This window comes from Sminthopsis crassicaudata, chromosome 2, assembly GCF_048593235.1.
Source record: "Sminthopsis crassicaudata isolate SCR6 chromosome 2, ASM4859323v1, whole genome shotgun sequence".
Classification (NCBI taxonomy): domain Eukaryota; kingdom Metazoa; phylum Chordata; class Mammalia; order Dasyuromorphia; family Dasyuridae; genus Sminthopsis; species Sminthopsis crassicaudata.
This window is the reverse complement of record NC_133618.1, coordinates 275,549,757-275,572,209: the sequence shown is the minus strand read 5'-3', so window position 1 is coordinate 275,572,209 and position 22,453 is coordinate 275,549,757. Positions and strand designations below refer to the sequence as shown.

Genomic DNA, 22,453 nt, shown 5'->3' with positions numbered 1-22,453 from the left:
CCAGAAGACAAAGCAGACAAAAGGGGGCTAAAGAAAGGGATTATGGCTGATGCCATTAAAAACTAGCACTTAACTGCTAGAAGTGAGACAAGGTGACAGACAACATCTGGCCTTCTTTCTCCCTCTGGTCCTCCTATCATCATGAAGGCAGACCCTTCCTCGGCTTCCTGAAAGGAACTGTAGGGCAATGAAGCCCACAAGCATTAAGCCCAGCAGCCCTCTGGGGGAGTGGACAGACCCAGCTCTTGATTAAACTAGTCACACATCCAGAATTGAGGAAAAGCAGGTTGACCACTAACCCTGGGGTCTCAGTCCTCCAAAAGCCTGGAAGAATCTGTATGCGCCCCCTCCCCCACCCCAGAAATTAGTTAGTACTGCCCACTCCCATATCATCGTTAAAGAAACGACATGTCCAGGAAAAATTGTCCAGGATGGATCTCTTTATCAGCAACTATACTGGCTGTTCTCAGTAATAGCCCAGACTTATCCTCCTTAGTATAAGTAAATCCAAGACAGATCTACCAAATATGTAAGTGATTATTTGCTTTATAACAGCATTCACTATACCATCATACTGATAGAATCATCCTTGAGTCACAGGTTTAGCACTGGAAGAAAAGGTCTTTCATTCTAACTCCATTATACAGCTGAAGAAATTGACCCAGAGAGATGTGGGTCGTAGTCTGCACATTGCCACTTAGTCAGATGGCTGATGGGGGCCTGGACTTCCAATCCAGTGGCATTTCAATGACCAGAGTACACTTAACAAATTGTGACTTGTAGAACATGTTCCATAACATGAGAAACTGAACTCAGGGAGATGTGGCTGCCTAGGGAAGGACAGGGAAACACACTAACCCAGTCAGAGCTGCTTTATTAATTAGGGCTGGGGGTGGCTGTTTCCCGGAGTACCCCCAGGAGAGGAATGGGCTGGCTTTTATTGGTAATGGTGGGATTGCTGATCTGACCCTACAGCATCTGTCCAACAGAGCTCCATTTGCATATAAATGGACTTCTCTGAAATATAATTATGGTTTCCCATCTTTCTGTAATGGGAGGGCTTTCTCTGGTAATTAAACAGCTTACTTCCAAAGCCATCTCCAGCCTCTGCCTAGGGGCCCAAAGGCTCCTTTGGACTGGGTAGGGCTGGGTTGGTTATGTGGAATAGTCCCTTGAGGTTTTCTCCTTAGAGCCCCTTCTACTTTCCCTTTTATTTGCTTTTGGCATCTAAGAGGGAGTCTTCTTATACAAACCCAAGAGAAGTCCTGGATCATTCACTGTGTCAATAGGTAATACCTAGATTACTGACTGTCCCTTGCACCAGCTACTAAGTAGCTCTCTCTGGTCAGTGCAGATGTTGAGGGAAGCTCAGATCAGGGACATCTCAGGGGAATGAACTGTCCTTGAGATTCGGGTGATTCTATCTCTTAAGACCATTGACCTTGCATCAGGGTGTTAGGGCAGGCAGCTAGATGGGGCAGTAGAGAGATCATAGGGCATATTAATGAGTTCAAATCTGGATCAAATCAGACACTTATTGTGTAGCGGTAGCCAAGTCATTTAATCCTTTCAGCCTCCGTTCCTTATCTGTAAAGTGAGCTGGAGAAAAAAATGGCAACTATCTTTGCCAAGAAAACTCCAAATGGGATTTTTGGAGAGTAGGACACACCTGAATAACAGCATGTGTTGGTTCTAGGGACCGAGCTCGGTGTTTAAGTATTTTTTTAATTCCTCTCCTACCCTTTCTTGCATCTCATCCTTCTGCTTCCCACCAATCTCTTTCCTTGTTGTTTATTTTATTCTGGGCTTCTCCCCTTTGGAGTCTTCTTCCAACTAGCAGATGGATGACCCTCCTCCACCCAACCCAGAATGCTCACTGGCAGCTGGGGCCGACCTAGTAGTTGTCTTGCTTTTGGCAAAAGCCTCAGGGCACAGTGGAAGAAAGGGATGGTGGGGAGAGGGGAGGTGCTCACTAAGGCTTGCTGGGAATTAATTATTTGTCCATCTTCCATCTTCCTCTATTTCTACTTTTCCTAGCTTCTTACTTTCTCTTTTTTTCCTCCCCTCAGAATGCTCTGATTTCCACATACAGGGAAAGGGAATATGGAGAAAAGGAAGGTCTTGGATCTCACCAAAGAGGGAGTGATTAGAGTCAAGGGATTCTCATAGACCCTTGGATCCTTCAGGGAGAGGATAAACCAGAGGGGACAGCTATGGGGTATATGAGGATGAAATTACCTTTTTACCTTGTTCCAATTTCTAAATCTATTAAATCCTACCCAGGGTGATCTAATGTGTTTTTGCATAGTGATAGGTGGAGTGAATTGTGTCTTCTTCCCTACCCCTCATGCTAACATCTCCAACAATATCCAGCACCTGAAGTAAGACTGTTATGCACCCTTCCCATTAGTTTTAGGCTTGCTGTGTAACTCTGGGGCAGGCCACTTTCAGGTAGGAGTTGAAAACAAACTCTTGAATGGCGACTTAGATTTTTGCATTTTTGTTCTTCCTGCTGACTCAGTTGATTGTCCAGGCCTGGACAACTTTCTCTAATTTTTTTAGGTCATTTGGGTTAAGTGTTAAGTCTATCCAGACCTCCTAAAGCTGTTTAGGTGGATCAGGGATGAGGCCCCAGTCATTCCCTCTAGTTGTTTCCTAGACTGGGGCCAGGATTCAGGGAGGAAATGGAATATATTTTCTACCTCTACCAAGGCCTTGAGAACAGATGACATCATCCCCTACTGGTGAGGGGAAAGAAGAAGGGGGGCCCAAGGGAGGCTCCTTGCCCAGCCTGGCCAGATAGTGGGAGAGAGTGTAGGGAGGAGCCATCTGAGGCTGCAGACAGGCCTGAGCAGCTGTGGAGGAAGGAGGGTTAGTAAGCTCCAGAGGTGGTGGGGCAAGGAATAGCAGAAGGACCATAAAGAGAAGTCGGGGTAGGGTGCAATGTAGCAACTCTCCCAAAACAGGGCCTTTTAGTGAGAGCTAGCTATTTCTGATTTAATCCTAGATATTAGGGTTTAGTTGTCTCCTCTGATTACAGCCCAAAGGAGTGTGCTGGTTCCTTGGAGACACATATGAACAGCCCTGTTTTGATTTGACTCACCAGATCATTCTCCCCACTAGCCAGCACCTCTAGCTATAGAACCATACTTTTATTTCATCTTTTCTCCTCAGAGAGCTATTATAAGCACAGAGCAGAGCAGAGGAGATGCTGGGTCTCTGTTGGCTTTACTGGGGGACCCGGGGTCTTTCCTGCATTCCGTCACACCTCTCACACCTCGGAGGTCTGCATACACCCTGCACACTCATATTCCTGGGCAGGTAGTGCTCATTGTTGGGACTTCCTACTCCTCCTCCACTCATACCTTTTCCCCACCTTTCTGCACCACTTGTTTATACAGCAGCGCTTCCCATGACCCAAGATCTCTCTCCAACCTCTCCTTTCTCAGCTTTCCCCTCTTGTCCCCTGAGACTGGGAAGATCAGGAGATCCCCTTCCCAACTAGCCAGATACTCCATTAGTTACAGGGCAGGAGGAAGGTATGGCCAGCTCCACTGGAGTGTTTACCGAGCTCTCCTCCCTTCTTCCCAGGAGCAGCCAGGGCTTCATGCACATGAAGCTGTCCCGGACCAAGGAGCACAAGTACGTGCTGGGCCAGAACAGCCCGCCCTTCAGCAGCGTTCCCGAGATCGTACACCACTACGCCAGCCGGAAGCTGCCCATCAAGGGGGCTGAGCACATGTCTCTGCTTTACCCAGTGGCCATCCGAACTCTGTAGGGCCAGAGGAACAACAGCCATCACAGACCCGGGGCTGAAAAGTAGCCCCCACCTCGGATTCTCTTTCAATCCCTCTGGCCTCCCTCCAACCAGCTGTTGAACTCTAGCTTCTTCCTGGGAAATATTGGCCAGAACTAGTCGGCCCTTAAGGGCCCCTCCCTTTTCCTCTGTCTCCTCCATTCCATTTCCCCCGAGGCTGAACGACAGCTTCTTTAATTTATTCTGAAAGGGAAAGTCAATCGGGTTTTGAGGGTTGGGGGGATGCCCCTGAGAGAAGAGAAATTACCTTGGGGCATGCGTAGTTGGGAGTAGGGACTTCTTTTCTAAGGCCTTCTGGAGCTCGATACACCACCTCCTGCTGCTGAATTAGTTTGGGCCTTAGACATTGGGGGTCTCCCTGGCACTCTCGTAAGGTGTCTGAGGAGAAAGGCACGACCACAGGACCTTTTCCAAGACCGGAATGGCAAAAAGGGCCTCAGACTTCAGCCCCAGAGGAGCAGAAGCTCCCCGGCGTTCGGGAGTATGTGGGAGGGTGGGCCTGGGGCGGGTTTCCAGAACAATAAGCGGTCATCTCATTCTGCCTCAATTCAACTCCCCCCAGCACTCAACTCCATCCCCAGCGCTCCCTGGCCTGGTCCCTGAGGTCTAGGAGGAAGAGAGAAACAAACTGGGGAGATGGTTTTTGTGGACCCGGCCTTGGGAATGGAGGAAAATGGGGAGGATTTGAGGGAGGAACAAGGAGCTAGTTTCGCGGGCTCCCTGGCTCAGCGCCAGCCTCTTTAACTTGGCCCTATCTCCCTACACCCCCCATTGGCGTCGTGCGCGTTTGCCCAGCCCCCCAGCGGGCATCGTGCGCGTCTGCCCACCCCTCAGGAGGAGGACTCAGGGGAAGGAGAGATGCTGCGCTGGGGGTGGGAGGGGATGCGTACGCAACGAAGCGCGAACAGATTCTGTTGATAAATCAGTTTCGGAGCCGACACTGAACGGCTGTGAAAAGCACTTTCCAGAAGCATCAAGTTCTTTTTCTTTGACTGGATGTCAAAACATTCCCCTCTCGCTGCCCCCACCCCGGATTGCGCTGGGGTCGGGGAGGCGTCTGGCGGCGGTGTGGCGCGCCTCCCCCTCCCCCTTCCCTCCCCACTGCCCGCGCCTCCAATGCTGCGCGTAAGAGCAAGACTCCCCTAGGAGCGCATTCAATTTCCTGCCAAGAATCATTTGTTAGGGAGGAGGGGGATCTGGGGAGAGAGACAAAGAGCCGGAGACAGACTCGCTGGGAGGGGGACGGAGGAGGGGGGAGGAAGGAGACCTTGACACGCGAAAAGCTGAGCACCGGGGGGATGGGGGAAATCCGGGGCGGGGGGCCGGGGACCGCTCGGCTGGACTCTGGAGAGGTCGGGCTGCTCCAGTGCTTAGATTCCCTTTCGCCTTTCTGCCCTGGCCACCCGGTGGAGGCCGGCCGTATCCGTGCGGTTGCAGAGGCAGAAGCCGGCGCCCAGCTCATCGGGCAAAGCCTGGGACGCAGTTTTCTTGCCAGCGGGCACAGAGCCTTCCCGCCCTGCCCGGGAAAGGGAGGGGGATGCTCCAGTGAGGGCCCCCTGCCCTCTGCTGGCGGCGACCTCTAACTGCGAACGGAGGGCGTGGGAGAGCCCGAGGGCTAGCCTACCGTCCGCCGGGGTCGGAGAGAGAATGAGCCAGGAAACACCTCAGATTCCATATAGTCCAGGGGCTCTTGAAGTCGGTGGACAGGTTTCAGGGAGAAATTACATGCTTATTTTTGTAACCACCAACCGAAATCTAGCATTTCTTTTAAATTATTGAAAAATATTAGACTGAGAAGTGCATGAGGTTTAACCAGACTAGCAAGGGGATTCAGGACACAAAAAGGTTAAGGACCTCTGACCCGAGTCAGCCCTGTCATTTTTGAGATGAAAGACCCAGAGAGAGGGAGACATGGTCCTGCCGAGGGCCTTGCAGTTATTAACAGGAAACTATCGGTCAGACCAGAGCTCTCAGCCCCAGACCTGATTTGAAGAAGGAAGGAGATAAAGGGCAGTTAACTACAAAGTTGGTTCAGAAATAACCATCAGATCACTGAGTTGTGCTTATCACTGGTCCCTGCTGGACTCCCCACACGACCAAGAGACAGAAGCAGTACAGATCACTCCAAGGGCCATGGTCCAGTAATCTCAGCTCTGAGGTGGATCATACAGCAAATCAGAGGTGCATCTTCAAAAACCTTGGAAAATTCATGACTACCCTAGGCTGTCAGTCCGGTTGCATCCTGGACCAACTCTGTTCTTTCTAACCAAAGGTTTAAGGGTTTCCTTATGTGGTGTTAGGAACTTCAAGACAGGGCCCACACCTATTTTCTTTGTTTTATGTGAGTTTCTCTCCCAACTCCAAAAGAACCCGTGTCCCTTGGATAAATGCTAGTTATATACTAGTTATATACTGGGCTACCTGTACGAAAGAGATTTATTGAGGGGAAACCCAATTGACTATTTGGAGTCAATTTCCCTGAAGGCATTTCCACATTCTGTAGGAGGGCAGAGTCCACTTAGCACTGATAAATGGGGCTTGAGAAAGATCAAGCCCTCTAAGAAAAGTAAGGAGTGGACCTGAATGATAATATTGAAGTATTGTACCATGTACCTCCAAGCACTGCCTGATAATTCCCTCTTCCTGTGACTCTACTTGCTGTGTTTATGGGTAGCACTGAAAGGTTTACAAAACATTTCCATCACAACATCTCTCTGTGATAGTTATTGCAAATTTTATCCCCATTTCACAGATGAGGAAAAACTGAAGTTGAGATATTAAAGGTTGTCCAGGGTAACACCACTAGAAAATGACAGAATCAGAACTTTAATCCCAATCACTTCCAGTCAAAGACTTCACTACAAAATGATTCCAACCCTCAACCCAATATACACTAACATGTCCTCTCATCTGAGAAGACCTTAATTTTAACAGATTTGAGATTTTATTCATTTTCCCTTAGGGAAGTTTTTGGGTGTCAGGGATCATGTCCACTAAAGGAGGGAGATTGGAAAAGGAACCTCTTCATGAGAAAAACCTTAGGTCTTTCCCTTAGTTCCTCAGATGTAGGTACCACTGGGGAAGTGATAGATTGAGATGCTGTCAGTTCCCAGAATGACAGGGCACAGCTCAGTTAAGATCTCGGCACTATTCAGCCCTGGATGTTCTTGATAGAAACATCAGCTGTGTCAGTGTTTTTAGGTTTAGCTGACAAGAGGACAAGACACCCCAGAACTAAGAAGAGCAGGAAATTATTTATTTGTACTGAACAGTAAATGAATGGAATGAAAATATTCCAGTTGGAATGGGGAAGAGGAGAAACTTGAATGAATGGAAGACTGGAATAGTAAACTCTTGGCCAAAGTTGTGATAGAATGAAACTGGAGCTATTTAAAAACATGAGACAAGACTGTACAGGTGGACTAGGATGCTGGGGGAAAGCTGAGTGAGGAAGGGAGGGAGAGACTTCAAATCCACAGAAAGGTATAAGATTAAATGCTTGTTTGCCTCTCCTGTAGTTATCCATTACTCCAAAGCCATATCAACCCTCGAAGGGGGTAATATCTAGCATTTGGTTAGTATTGCAAAGCTCTTTACATGTGTTTTCTCACATACACGGAATGGGAAGAATTCAAAGATCAGCAGCTGCACCCCAAGAACACTCCCACCTCAACTGCAGGAAACAGAAACACTAAACTATAAGGAAAGGGATTATTTTCTTTTCTCCCCCTCCCACAAAAGTAGTTTCCCTCCACCACAGGCTGTGATCCTCATATTACTCCCCCTGCAACCATCATGGCTCCAGGTTAATTGGCTGGGGCATAGCCTGGGTTCTCATGTGTGACCCCAACCATCTGAAGCCCCAGATACCTCAGTAAGTAGGGGGACTGGGCTAGGGTGCTTGGTTAGGGTTTCTTGAGCTCCAGCTGAGCAGAGGTAGGCAACCAGAAGCTCACTATGTAGCCTCAGAAATTCTCGTAGTGATGGTAGAAGTGAGTCTTGTCCTGGCGATTGATGAGCTGACAGGCCTTCTCCACATTTTTGGTCATTCCAGGGGGGCCACAGCTGAATACCCCAATCTTCCGCACCTGGAGGGAGAAAGGGAAAGGGCTAAGCTGTGGACTGGCACAGCCTAAGCAGCTATGGGGAAAGGAGTCAGGAGCTAAGGATGGAATGGGGAAATAGCTGTCCAGGTGAAGAGTCTGGGACAGCTGTTCCCAGAAGGCATGAAAGTGGAATAAATAAGCTAAGTGACAGAGCTGGGCTTAGATTCTAAGGTCTCCTGATTTTTAGTCCATTTTTAAAAATTTAACAAGTATTGATTAAGCACCTACTATGTGCAGGGTACTCTGTTAGGCATTAGGAATATAAAGTCAAAATTTTTTTTAAAACTGGCTTATTTGCTATTCTCCATATTCAATATTCTACTTCTCTCCTCCATATATTGACAATAAGCTATCCCCCATACCTAGAATGTACTCCCTCCTCACTTTTCCTTGGAATCCCCATTTTCATCTAAAGCTTAGCTTAAGAGTTGCCTCCTACATGAGATCTATCCCTCTCCTATTTGTTATTGAGTCATTTTTCAGTCATGTCCAACTCTTTGTGAACCCATTTGAGGTTTTCTTGGCAATGATACTGGAGCGATTTGCCATTTCCATCTCAGCTCATTTTACAGATGAGTAAACTGAGGTAAACAGGGTGAAATGACTTTCGAAGGTCTCACAGTAAATTCCTGAGGCCACATTTTGAACTCTCGGATCTTTCTGATACCAGGCGGCACTCTAATTACTGCGCCACCTAGCTGTACTATTTATTAGTGCTATCACCTAGTTATTTTGTATTTATTTTGTATATAACTTATATTTGTCTCTCTGGGTATCCGTTGTTTCACTTTTCCCTTCCTCAGTAGAATGTTAGCTTTTTGAGGCTAATGATTGTTTCATTTTATCTTTGTACCCCTAATGCCTAGCTTCATGGCACTTAGTGAATACTAAATATACATTTAATATATACTTGTTGAAATTAAAAATGAAATTAAATTATTAATTTTAAAATTAGTTCTACTCTCAAGCTTATATTCCACTGGAGTTTTCTATTCCACTATAGTGTTTCTCACTTATTTTAATCATTCATTATCCAATCAATCTCCATGGCACTTGACCATTAAGATGAAAAAGAAAAAAAACTCATTTGAAAACAACTATGACTATTAACAAAATAAAATTATAGTAAGACAGATAAAATTTCATGTATGTAGCCATAAGCAGGCATATATACAGATTAGTGGCCCATTTCTTTTTTGTTTTTTTGTTTTTTTCTTTATTTTTTGCACTTTTATTATTTTTTTTTTCAATTATCTAGTGGACCATTTCTATTTAAATCTGATACCACCGCTCTAGACAGTTTTCTATAAGTTGCAGAGAAGGTACTGATTGATAGGGGGATTTTCTCATATGGGAGCTCCCAATACCAATGAAATCACAGATCCAATTCCTATCTATACTTACTACACTATATGGCCTCTCCCTGCAGGGCATTTTCCCCATGGGCAAATCAGCCTATGGAGCCACCTACTCCATCCCCCAAGATGATACACAATTCCTCTCCATTCTCTTCCCCATCTCCCTGAGTCCAGGGCCTCCATCCAGCAGATTGTGTCTGGTGAGGACCCTGAAGAGGAATAAAAATCTAGATACTTACATGTGGATGGACCTCCTGTAGGGAGCTGAAGAAGGGGCCAAAGGGAGGACGGCCAAAGTGGGTGATGGAGCGCAGGCCAGTGAAGAGACTCCGGTTCAGTACCTTTTGGAAGTGCCGCTCACAGATATACTGAGAAAGAAAGGAGGAAGGAAGGAAGGAAGGGAGGGAGGGAGGAAGGAAGGAAGGAACGAAGAGAGGGAGGGAGGGAGAGAGGAAGGGAAGGAAAGACAGAAAGGGAGAGAGAGGAAGAGAAAGAGATGAAGGGAGGGAGGAAAGGAGGGAAGTAGGAGGGAAGAAAGGGAGAGAAGAAGGGAGGGAGGGAGGAAGGAAGGAAGAGAGAGAGGGGAGGAGGAAGTAAAAATTTATTAAGTGCCCACTATGTGCCAGGACTGGGCAAAGGACTTTTCAATTATTATCTCAATTAATCATCAACAACAACCCTGTGAGGTAGGTGATTGAGATTATTAACACCATTTTACAGATAAGGAAACTGAGGTAAACAGAGTTTAAGTGACTTATCCAGAATTACACAGCATGCAAATATCTCAGGCTGAATTTGAATTCAGGTCTTCCTGACTCCAAGCCCAGGACAAAATGTTGGGGCCAGGAATAATATAGAGAGCCCAATAGACCAATTATGGGCTGAGGAGGGGAGATAAATGGAGAGTGAGATCAGGGCTAAGGACAATAAAATATGAATTTTTTTTTTCTTGTGAGGTAATTGAAGTTAAGTGACTTGCCCAGGGTCACACAGCTAAGATGTGTTAAATGTTTGAGACCACATTTGTACTCAGGTCTTCCTGACTATGCTCTAGCTGCTCCAAGATATGAAGTCCTCTGTGAGATCTGTTAGTTCTTACCAACATGGTGGTCCTGAGATCAAACTTCTCGGCCAGCTGGGTGATGTAGATGTGCACAGACACCAAGTCATGTTGGTCATTCTCCTCCACCTCCCGGATGATGTCTGCCAGCCACTCGAACTGCCTTTGGGTCCTTGTCACCCAGATGAAGTAGATCTAGGGATACCAGTCTACAATCAACATTCTCACATCCAGTCTTCACTGACTCAAGGAACATCAAACCCTGAACGGTCTTCCCCACACCCCCACACCCCCATATTCCAAGAATACCCATTCACCTCATCAGGCCTATTAGCCTGATTGTACATTATACCAGAAGAGGGACAAGATAGAGGAGCTCCCAGCCAAAGGACATCATTACAATTGGGAACTAGGGACATAGAGGACTTTGGAGAAGGAAGGAAGCTCAAGAAGGATCCTGACTTCAGATGGGAGACCCCCAACCCTTCACAGACAGACCTAATATATGGAGGTGGGGAACATGAGGCGGATCATGTAGGGTATCTAAAATTATTAACCCAGGGACAGAGGGTTAAGGAGTTTTTGGAGTGTCTACCCCAGGATGTGATGGGGGAATTCTGAGATATGAGGACTGGATGGCTCTTAGTAAGAAGCACTCAATATCTGAGACTTACTAGTGCAGGGATTTTTTAACCTTAAATATGTGAAACTTGTTTGTTTGTTTAATATTTTAACAATATTGCAATATAATTGAATAAAAATATAATAACATGACTATAATTAATTGGCTTCCTTTGGAATGCTATTCATTTGATCTTATACATTTAAAAATATTATCCTGAGCAGGGGTCACCAGACTTCACCAGTCTGCTAAAAGAGTTCCACAACAAAAAAATGGTCTTTTTGGGAGAGGGGAAAAGATCTTCCTGAGAGGGATGATCCAGGACCTTATAGGCCTGTTGAGCTGGTTGATCCTTCCTCAGGCATGTTAAGGCTCCTGCCTAGCTATCTAGAAGGGCTCCCTAAGGGAGACAATGTCTGATCCTCAAGAAGGGCGCTAGTTAGAGGAGACAGGGATGGGCTAAGTCTTACTTCAGAAATGGGAGAAGGCAGAGCAAGGATCAGTTTTCAGCCTTGCAGAATCTAAAGCCCACGCTCAATCTGACATGGAATCAGGCCACATCTCAAGTTGCTGTTCAGCCATGTGGGTGCACCGTGGGGGAATAAAGGTTCAAATGCCTGAAAAACTACAAGGTATAGGTGGGAGATCTCCCATATACAATCCTTGGAAGAAGGAAGCAGCAGAGTCCATGGATGAGCTGAGATTTCAGCGCTAAGTCAGAGGAAGGTGCTGAGGAGGGCTGTTTGTCGGGAAACAGCAAGGGAGGAGAAAGGAAGTGCTTTGCAGGAGAGGGGAGCTCACAGAGCCAGTTCTCTGTTATCCTCAGATTGCTGCCTGGGTAATGGGCTGTGCCTCTACCTGACACATTCCTGCCCCACTGACTCATCCTACTGAGCCCAGGGAGACAAGCAGGGGCCTGCCATTCAGGGGAATTTGAGGCTCTTGTACATATGCAGGCCAAGCAGCCTGGGCTGGCTGAATGTACCCAGCACGGCACCTTTCTTTCTCCTTCCAACTTCCCCAAGAATCCTGCCTAGCCTCCTGGAGCAGCCTGTCTCTACTCTACCAATTTCTCTTCCTTCAAAAAAAAAAAAAAAAAAAAAAAAAGAAAGAAAGAAAAAGAAAAAAAAAAGAGAGAGACAGAGAGAGAGACAGAGAGAGAGAGAGAGAGAGAGAGAGAGAGAGAGAGAGAGAGAGAGAGAGAGAGAGAGAGAGAGAGAGAGAGAGAGAGAGAGAGAGAGAGAGAGAGAGAGAGAGAGTGTGTGTGTGTGTGTTTCGCTGAGCCCCACCTCTGTTACTACTCCCCATGCCCAGGGCCTGACAATGCTCCAGGTGTCTGCTCCATAAGGGGATCCACCCTTCCCATATAATCAAATCTCTGCTTGGAGAAAATCTTAGAGACAAATCTTGTTTGGGCTCTTCTACAAACCCTGTGGGTGAAATCACAGAACCTCAGAGCTGAAAGAGTCCTCGGAGACCAACTTGTCCATTCAGCAAGGGAGTTGTTCCAGCAATCTGTCCATATTGGGACTGCTCTCTTTACATCACTTCAGTCCCTTATAATTCCTAATATTCAGTGCTTTCATGAACCAAGAAGGATAAGTGTATCCTAATGACAGCCCTTCTAGCCATCATATCCTTGGGCATATCCTAGGTGGTGCACTAGATACAATGCTCATCTTTGTGAGTTCATATCCTAGTCTCAGACACTAGCTGTGTGACCCTGGGTAAGTCCCTTAACTCCGTTTGCCTCAGTTTCTTCCTCTGTAAAATGAGCTAGAGAAGGAAATGGAAAACCACTCCAGTGTCTCTGCCAAGAAGACCCCAAATGGTGTCAAATGGCTGAACAACGACAACATCCTGTCCTTGAAATCTCTTCTCCAGATTAAAAACCCCATGTTCTTTGGATTAATCCTCATAGGACATTTTCTTTAGTTCTCTCACTTTTCTGGTTGCCCTTTTCTGGATATTAATAGCCAATAGTAAATTAGCATGTATCAGGGGCTGCTGTGTGCCAAGCTAAGTGCTGAGGATGTAAAGAAAGGCAAAAGTCACTCCCTGCTCTCAATCAACTCCAAGTCTAATGGGAGAGCTAACATGTAAGTGACTATGAACAAATAAGATATCAGTAGGATAATTTGGAGAAACTCAACAGAGGGAAGCAACCGGCATTAAGGAAACATTGGGAAAAGCTTCTAGTAGAAAACAGGATATTAACCAGGACTCAGAGGAAATCAGGGAAGCCAGGGGGTAGAGATGAGGAATCAGAGAATTTTATGTTGAGGGAATAACCAACGAAAATGCTTGGAATCTAGGGACAGCTTCTTCAAGTGTAAGCAAAGGTGGAACTCGCAATAGAATTGTCTTAAGATCAGGGTTTTCCATTCTATAACTTGTCTATATTTTTCCTAAAATGTGGTGCCCACGGGCAGCTAGGAGGCACAGTGGATAGAGCAGTGGCCCTGAAGCCAGGAGGACCTGATTTCAAGTATGACCTCAGACACTTAGTAGCTGTGTGACTCTGGGCAACTCACCTAACCCTGTGTGCCTCAGTTTCCTTATCTGTAAAATGAGCTGGAGAAGGAAATGGGAAACCATTCCAGTATCTTTATCTACCAGGTCACAAACAGCCAGATGTGACTGAACAACAACTTCTGTTGTGTCATGATTTCATTTCAAATAAAGTGTGAACTTTAGATTCAGGAAGATCTCAGAGCTAATCTTGTCTCAGATACTTCCCAGCTGTGTGTGTGAACTTGTGTGACTTCTGTCTGCTTCAATATTATCATCTGTAAAATGGGAGTAATAATAGTACTTGCTCACAGGGTTATTGTGAGAATCAAATGGGTTAATATAAGTCAAGTACTTTTCAAATCTTAAAGAGCTACATGAATGCTAGTTATTAATTAATGTGAGTTCCTTGAGAGCAGAGTCTGGTTTTTGCCTTCTTTTGCATCCCTATCACTGAATAGAATGCCTAGCATATCTTACTGACTTTTGGGGCAGAGTAAAATATAACCAATATTTTTTCTTATTTTAGATACCATGCTTCCTGACTCAGCCAGGTGGTGTAGTGAATAGAGTATTGAGATAGGAAGTTTTTCCTCATAGCTGTGTGATGTTAAGTGATACAGGGCTTATGCTTATCCCCTGTATAGGTGGGATTTGCTACTGTCAGCTTTTTTTTCCCTCAGAGCTGAGACATAGGAGAGAAGTTCTTACCTTTTTACAGGGCAGCTGGCAGCTTACTGATGACTTGAAGACCAGATCTTTGAGGATAGAGGCAAAGGGGGTGACCCCAATGCCTCCACCCACCAGCACAGATACCTCAAACTTGTGCCATTCTTGGTGACCCTCTCCAAATGGTCCATCCAAGTATAACTATCATAAGAAAAGAGAAGGAAATAAGAAATAGGGGATCCAAATTTGTTCTGGTGTCAGAGATGAGAGGATTATAGGTAAGGGATAACCAAATCCTTTGCTGCTTTAAGGTCAGTGTTTGAGGGGGATTCTGAAGTTACTGACCCTGGATGGAGTTTACAGGGTTACTTTGCAGGGCTCAAGGAAGAGATTCTGGAGTACATGGAAGGTACCTTAGGGTATTTGATGCTGCTGGAGCCTGGTGGGGGCGAGTAGATCTCTCTGAGTCGAGTAGTCCAGGGTCCCACAGCCCTGATGTGAAGACTGAGTGTGTCTTCATGGGGGGCAGAGGTGAGTGTGAATGGATGGTATTCTGTGGTCCCTAGGGCCAGACAGGCTATACGTACCCACTGTCCTGACTTATACTCAAAGCCCTGGGGCCGCTGGAATTTAAGGTGAGTCACACCTGGGGACAAAGGAGACAGCAAAGGGAACATCAGACAGATTACACCTACTGATGTCAGGAAGCCTCCACCTGCAGTCCCCATCCTGCTCTACCTGCTGGGACCACATTACATGCCTCAATTCCCCATGTTCCACTCCCTCCCTGGTGGTGGGAATCGAAGTGAAGAATTGAACAGTTTCATCTGGATCAGACAACTTCAGGTGGCCAGAAACCAGAATGTGGCCCAGAGATACCAATGATGTTCAGGGAATGAACTGTGATCAGAATTTCCCATTGAGTTCCCCTTAGCTCTGTTTCTCATCTTTCCCCTCCTCATCATAATCTTATGTATTCTGGGCTATAGGGGCAAAAGAGGACACAGGTAGTACTTTGTGTCACAACTAAAAGATTCTCCTGAGACATTCCTGCCATACCAAGGATGCCCAAAAGACTGGCTGCTGATTATCCCCATATTTCTATCATGGTATTTAGGAGGGGTAGATAATAGTTGCTTGGCGGATACTGGGAACATAATAAATGCTTGTATATGTAGACATAACTTAAATAGAATTATGTGATAGTGAGAAAAGAGCCCATTGAAAATGAGAAGCTTATAGGGTCAGAGATTTAGAAGGGGAAAGCACCTTTGAGTCCAACCTCCTCAATTTTAACAGATAGAAAAACTGAGGTCCCAGAGAAGTTAAATGTCTTATCCAGCTAGTAATGTCTGAGGTCACTTTCAAACCCTGGTCTTATTAATTCTGAGTCTAGAATTCTCTCCACTGGAGAGAAACTAGCTGAAAAGAGAAAGAGTAGTCTATTTATAGTATCTTCAGACTTTGATCCTGGATCTTTCCCGCCTTATATCATCATTGTGGTAGACTGCAGTGTTCATGAATGTCCATGATGGTTTGGCTTATGTCTCAGAGCCCAGATATACATCAAGACAAAATTGTAGGAGCAAGTGATAGTGTGAAAATATGGGATCCCAGACTTAAGAGTTAGAAAGAGTTAGTTCAACCCTTTCATATTATAGATGAGGAAACTGAGGCCCAAGGGATTTGAATGACTTGGCTACAGTTGCACAGAAAGAAAGCAGCAGAAACTTATTTACACTATATCACCTTTGTCTACTCAGAGCCTATCTGAAGGGTAGAAGCTCAATACTTGATTTCCTGTTCCTAGAAACAGGTGTCTAGCAGTGGGCACTAAGCATGGAACACTTATTTTTACAACAGCTCAATCAGGAGACTGTGAATTTGGTTTAAAAACTTAAGAAATGATTGTATTTCAATATAATTAATTTCCTTCGATTTCAATAAAAATTGCTTTTTTATTTTCTGCATTTACAAATATTATACTGAGAAAGGGCACACAAACTTCACTAGTTAGCTAAAGGAGTCCATGACACAATAAACAATTCAGATCTTTTAGTCCACTGGGGATATAGTAAGTGTAATTTAGGAAAGGCTTATTGAGCCAGGGATCTTGGAAAGTAACTCTCCCTTCTAAGTATCTCCTATGCTTTTTCCCAAGGCCTTTGGCTGGGACTTATAGGGAAATCCTAGACAAGGATGTTGCCCTGCCTGCATTTTAGGGGATTGAGGATTCTCAACTACTGAACAGTCAAGAGAGACAGTGGTGAGGTGGTCCAGGTGACCTAGATACCTTAGGATCTGAGCCTAATATGCCATGATGCTGATGATATAATTATCATTCTTTCCCCCTATCCCCACCCCTTTCAGGCTATACCTGAGGGCAGGAGCTCAGCCTTCACCACGATGATTTCTATCTTCTTCCGGCTCAGGCTCACCAGTTTGTCCCCACCGTAGATAAGAGCCGGGACCAGGAAGAATAAATGGAATCGGGGCAGCTGGATGAGGGCAAAGCTGCCATGAATAATGAGCTGAAAAAACACTATTAATTAGTAAAGTACACACATGGGCATATCCCCACTCATTCATTACTGAGGTCAAAACGAGAGACCCTCAGCACCAAAATTTGCCCCCCCATATAGCCAAGTCCCAGACACCCCCCTCAAATCCTAGGGGCTTTGCCCTACTTCTTAGAGAGTCTGGATATATCAAATTTAATGATTACAAGACCCTGAGGTCAAAAGCTAGCAGAGGCTGAATGATCATGTTAACAAAGAGGATGCAGAAGAAATCCCTAACTTCCTAAGTCATCTGAGGTGAATGAGATAATTTTTAATGACTTCAGTGAAGGAAATTCCAAAGCTCCTTTTCCTTTTAGAAAACTGAAAACAACTCCACCATTTCCCATAAAACAACCTAAGATTTTAGTAATAAAAGAGACTTATTTATAAGTCATTTAGCTCAATAGAATCCCTTCTACAACTTTCTTGTTAACATATTGATAAAACTTCTTGTATTAACTGCTTGAACATCCAAGAAGTGGTCCTAATATTATCTCCTCAAGATACTGCTTAATTCCTATTGCCTTTCATCATCAAGCTTTCTAAACCAGTTACCTCTACCATAAACCTCTATTTCCCCATCATTCCTTTCTCTCTTTAACTTCTTGTGGTACAGTTTTTGTCCCTGCCCACTCTATTGAAACTAGTCTCTCAAAGGCTATCAATGACCTTTTCTGTTTGCAAAATCCAATGACCTTCCCCTTCTCCAAGTTTATCTACTTTGAGCTTTCTATAGCATTGGTCCTTGTTAATCATTACCTCTTTGTCTAGAACTGTGCTAGGTGTAATATGGGAATAAGTACTCAATACATACTTATTAAATTGAATTGAAGGGCCCTCCTATATTATTACCTTTCATCCTTCTTTTCTTCAGAACTATTGCCAGATACTTTCCTCAGAGAACTAATTTAAAACTCTCCAAAGCTTAATGAACTCTCTCCATTTCTTCTTTCATAAAGCAATCAAACAATACTGAATTCAAAGAGAATCTGATTTTATACTCCCATTTATGCACCTAATTTCATATTGACTTTCTGTTTAAACCACAGGGCTATATTGGTGATTCATTGTCAACTTGGGACTTTATAATGACACCCAAATCATTTACTGCCCTATTAACTCCCCGTCTTCCCTATTTCCTGACAATGAGATTTTCTGATCCATCCCAAGTCTTCCCTTTATACCCAAATACTTTAATTATCACCTTGACTTTGTTACTGAATACTTTGCACCAAGAGATCCTCAAATCCAGGAGCTATATCTGAGCTTAGTGGGAGAATCTCTTGTTCTACTTATTCTGCAATGAGGAATGGGAAGGATTAGCCGGAAGATTTCAGAGCAGTTGAGTCTAAAGTTGTCTAGTAGAGTGTCCTGGACCTCCCTGGCCTCCTGACTCCCTGGACCAAGCAAAAGAGATGACTTTGACATTTCCATGCCTCGAGCCTAAAACTGCCTTTTTGTTATTGCTACTTAACAACCATAGTTCTGCTCTCTCAGGCCAAGAAAAACAACAGTTTGATAACCCTCATATCCTTCCTTAAGCCTCTTTTCCCCCAAAAATAAGGTTCTTTAACTTTAGTTCCAAGCTAATTTTTCTCTAGTTCTTTCCACTAGCCCTCAAATGGAATAGCCTTGAGTTCTTTCTCAGTCTGGATGTTTTCTAGCTTAGCAATGTCCTTCCTAAAATGTGGTTCCCAGAACTAAACACAATGCTCCATATGTGGTCTGACCAGGGCAGAACACAACAGGATCTTTTATTCCATATTCATGGAAACTATGCCTAATGTAATTTTGACTTTCATAGCTGAAGATAGGACAACCTTAATAGAGTACAAAATTTTCTGATGCTAATGACCAAGCCTTGGGGAAAGGCCAATTGAGAGCTATACTGCAGGGGTGCATTTTTAAGAAAAGAACAAAACAGAGGGACTCAGATCCTAAACCAAAAACATTGGAGGAACAATTAAAATTGATTCAAAAACTACACAGTTAAGTGGCCCAACTACTTTTCTCTTTTTTTAAGAAAAGAAGGGGGAAGGGAAGAAGAAAGAAAATGAATGAAGAGGAAGGGAAGATAAGAGGCAGAGAATAAGAAGAGAAGAATGAAGAGGAAGAAAGTTGAATGTAGGAAAAGGGAAGAGGATGAATGATGAAAGATGGAGGAAAAGAAAATGAGGAGGAAGAAAATGAAAGATAGGATACTGGATAAGGGGAGCCTAGAAGCAGGAAAGAAGAATGGGAAAGAGAAGAAAGAAAGGATAAAAGATAAGGAAAAGGAGTAGAGAGTGGATGACAACACAAGGGAATAGAAGAAAAGGAAGGAGAGGAGAATATGGGGCAGGGATGATGATAATAGAGAAAAGAGTGGAAGGGAGGAGAATAAAGGGAAGAAAAGAAAAATGGAGGGGAGGAGACAAGAATGGAAAATGAAGAGAAGGATGAATGAGAAGAGAGGTATGGAAACAAGGTTTCTGGGAAGGAAAGGTGAAGTGACAGGTTGAGGAGGACAAGAGGAGATAGGTGGAGTTATAAGATGTTTTTATTGGCAATCTCTGCAATGGAATTCTGAGCAAGCTCATTAACTTTACAAGTTCATAATACTTAGATGGGTGGGGTCACTAACACCCTGAAAGTCATAAATGGAAACAACAATGAGACCTTGGCACATTTTTTAAAATGTTAGTCCAGAATAAGAGGATATTCCAATGAGAAACAGATGCTAAGTAGTCTGCATAGGGAGCCAAAACCAACCACCTAAGATGAAGAAAGACCAGTGTGAGGAAGGCAATTATGCTTGGACCCAAGATGAAATGTGGGTATGGAAGATAGCACTGTTACTGAAAATTCTAGTTAGTCAGAAAAGTCTTTCTCTTTGGGATCAGACTACCAAATAGGTCTTGTTTTAAAAGAGATGTGAAAAAACTGAGAAGCTACAATAAACAGAAAGCTAGACTATGAGTCTGGATAATCTACATTCAAATCTTCTCCCTGACACATGCAGGTTATATGAACCTGGATAGATGAGAGGTCTGCTATATATGCAAAAATACTTACAGCAGCTCTTTTTTATTATTACTTTTTATTTACAAAACATATGCATATTCAAGGCAATCCTAATAGACTTAAAATGGAAAATGCCATCCACTTTGAGAGAGAGAACTATGGAGACTGAACATGGATCAAAGCATAATGTTTCACGATTTTTGTTTGTTTCTTTCTCATGTTTGTTTTTTTTTTCTTTTCTCTCATTTTCTAATCTGATTTTTCTTGCATAACATGAAAAATATAGAAATAAAAAACATACGCATGGGTAATTTTTTAACACTGACCCTCGCAAAACCTTCTGTTCCAAAATTTTCCCTCCTTCACCCTCCTCCCCTAAATGGCAGATATTCCAATACATGTTTAAATATATGTTAAATCCAATATATGTATACATATCAACATAGTTATTTTGCGAAAAAGAAAAATCAGATCTGGAAAGAAAACAAACTTGAGAAGGAAAACTAAAATACAAGCAAACAACAACAGAGAGAGTGAAAATGCTATGTTGTGATCTACACTCAATTCCCACAGTCTTCTCCCTGGGTGTAGATGGCTTTCTTCATTACTGAACAACTGGGACTGGTCTGAATCAATTCATTGTTGAAAAAAATCATGTCCACCAGAATTGATCATCGTGTAGTCTTGTTGCCACATATAATGATCTCCTGGTTCTATTTGTTTTACTTAGCCTTAGTTCACATAAGTCTTTCCAGACCTCTCTGAATATAGCAGCTCTTTTATGTAGTGGCAAAGAACCAGAAATTAAGGGGAAACCTTTCTGTTGGGAAATGGCTGAATGAATGCAATGGAATACTTTTCTGCCATAAGAAATGAAGAAAGGAATCTAAGAAGACTTATAAGTCAGAGTGAGGTGAGCAGAACCATGACAATAAGCACACTGTCGAGATAAACAGTCTGAAAGACTTAAGAATTCTTCTCATTGCAATGACCAATAACAATTTCAGAAGACCAAAGAGAAAGAATGTTATATAACTTCTGTTAGAGATGATGGATGTAGAAGAAAACAAATATTTTTGTAACTGGACAAATATTTTATAACCACAAAATAAACCGTGGGAGTTTATTTTGCTTAACTATATGTATTGGTGTAAGGGTTGGTTTTTCTTTTAAGTCAAGAAGAGAGGTGGGAGGGAGAGAAAATAAATTTTGTTAATTAAAAATTAAATTAAAATATATTAACTCAGATCTAGACAAAAACAAAGGGAAAAACTAGAGAATACTGAAGTGATCAATATATTGCTGCTCCTCCCTCTTTATTACTCCATGGGATTCTTGCCCAGCTCCACTGATGGTGAGCTTCCTCTTACCAGGATATAGAGCAAAATGTAGAGGTGATGTGTCAGCCAGAAGCCTCTGAAGCTGCGCCGGCGGAAGTGGTGAGAGGCAAAGACATACATGATGGCTAGGACCATGAGCATGACAATTCCTGTCAAGCCTACAGAACAGGAATAAAAGGGAAAGGAACAGAGAACATGAAGAGGAGCTTGTGAAAAAGCATATACAGAGTCCCCTCCCGGACTCCATGCCTTGGGGCAATAGCAGCAACTCAGTTCCTCTCTCTCTCTTCCTCATCTTCAGTAAAACTTAAAGACCCACTGTCTTCAACACCAGCAAGTCTGACTCTGTTGCCATGTCAACATCACTTTCCTGTCACTATTAATCCTTCTTATTGTCACAGCTACCCATGTCATCAATGCTATCACCGTCCTTAATGAATAGTTAGCATTCTTGTTACTATCACTGTCTTCAATCTGCCACTTTAATGTCCAAGTTCCAGGGATATGAGAGCACTTTCCAATAGGAACAACCCATCTTCTTATTTGGGATGGCTTTGATTGGATTTGGGTGCTGGGCCCTATTATGTGAGGATTTAGAGTTCAGATACTATAAACTCTAAATGAAAACCCTATTCAAATGTAAAATATTAAGAGATGATGGAATAAAGTAGCTAAGGAGTTGATTTTTGAGACAAGAAGACCTGGATTGAAATTGGCCTCTGATACAAACTTGCTGTGAGGAACTGGGCAAGTCAGACTGAGAGATTCTTTGGTTCCCTGGCAACTGTCTTTAAGATCAAAAATTGAAAAAAGTCTACATTCAGTGGTAAAAGGAATTTCCTCACTTGGAACTACTATATAAAATCAATGTTTCCCCCAAAATGTAAGATAACATGATTAACTCCACCTCTCCCTATACTTCAATTCCTTCAGGCTTTTCTGGAGACCACAACTCTTGAAAAACCTAGATTTGGAAAAGGTTAAAGGGAAAGTACCTAAAATGATTGAGAAAGTAGAGGTAAGAAATAGACTAAAGAGAAAATGAATCCTTATGTTGGAAAGGCAAAGCCAGAGACAATTTAAAACATATAAAATCATGATGATTTGGAGAAAAGGTATACAGATTTATCCTATGAATTCTGGAATACTGAAATGAGAATGTAGAATGGAAACTTTCTGTAGGCAGAGATGGCTTTGTTTTTCATCTTTTGTCTCCCTAGTATATGATGCCCAGCACATTTGGTCCAGAACTATGAGTTCAAAAATATATAGAGCTCCCTGGGAAGAACCCTACTCAACCAATGTGGATCAGAAACTCTTTTGCAATTTATAGTCCTAAAGAGTTGCCTGAGGGCACTGAGAACTTAAAGTGATTTGCCCAGTGATTATCTCATCCAATGTGATCA

At 43.6% G+C, this 22,453-nt stretch overlaps 2 protein-coding genes across 3 annotated transcripts in view; one reads left to right on the top strand and one right to left on the bottom strand.

The window, feature by feature from the left end:
- The window catches only part of SHF (Src homology 2 domain containing F), a 28,105-nt gene extending 23,328 nt beyond the window's left edge, over positions 1–4,777 (top strand). For both annotated transcript variants that reach the window (XM_074289516.1, XM_074289517.1), the window contains one exon: positions 3,592–4,777. In XM_074289516.1, the coding sequence (XP_074145617.1) occupies positions 3,592–3,778 (187 nt within the window). In that variant the 3' untranslated portion in view covers positions 3,779–4,777. The remainder of the gene's footprint in view (positions 1–3,591) is intronic.
- Positions 4,778–7,664: 2,887 nt separating this feature from the next.
- The window catches only part of DUOX1 (dual oxidase 1), a 61,700-nt gene continuing 46,911 nt past the window's right edge, over positions 7,665–22,453 (bottom strand). Inside the window, exons 28-34 of the mRNA XM_074289515.1 lie at positions 21,078–21,205; positions 16,521–16,674; positions 14,557–14,789; positions 14,186–14,344; positions 10,381–10,536; positions 9,521–9,649; positions 7,665–7,905 (exon numbers count right to left, since the gene is read on the bottom strand). Of these exons, the coding sequence (XP_074145616.1) occupies positions 7,783–7,905; positions 9,521–9,649; positions 10,381–10,536; positions 14,186–14,344; positions 14,557–14,789; positions 16,521–16,674; positions 21,078–21,205 (1,082 nt within the window). The 3' untranslated portion in view covers positions 7,665–7,782. The remainder of the gene's footprint in view (positions 7,906–9,520; positions 9,650–10,380; positions 10,537–14,185; positions 14,345–14,556; positions 14,790–16,520; positions 16,675–21,077; positions 21,206–22,453) is intronic.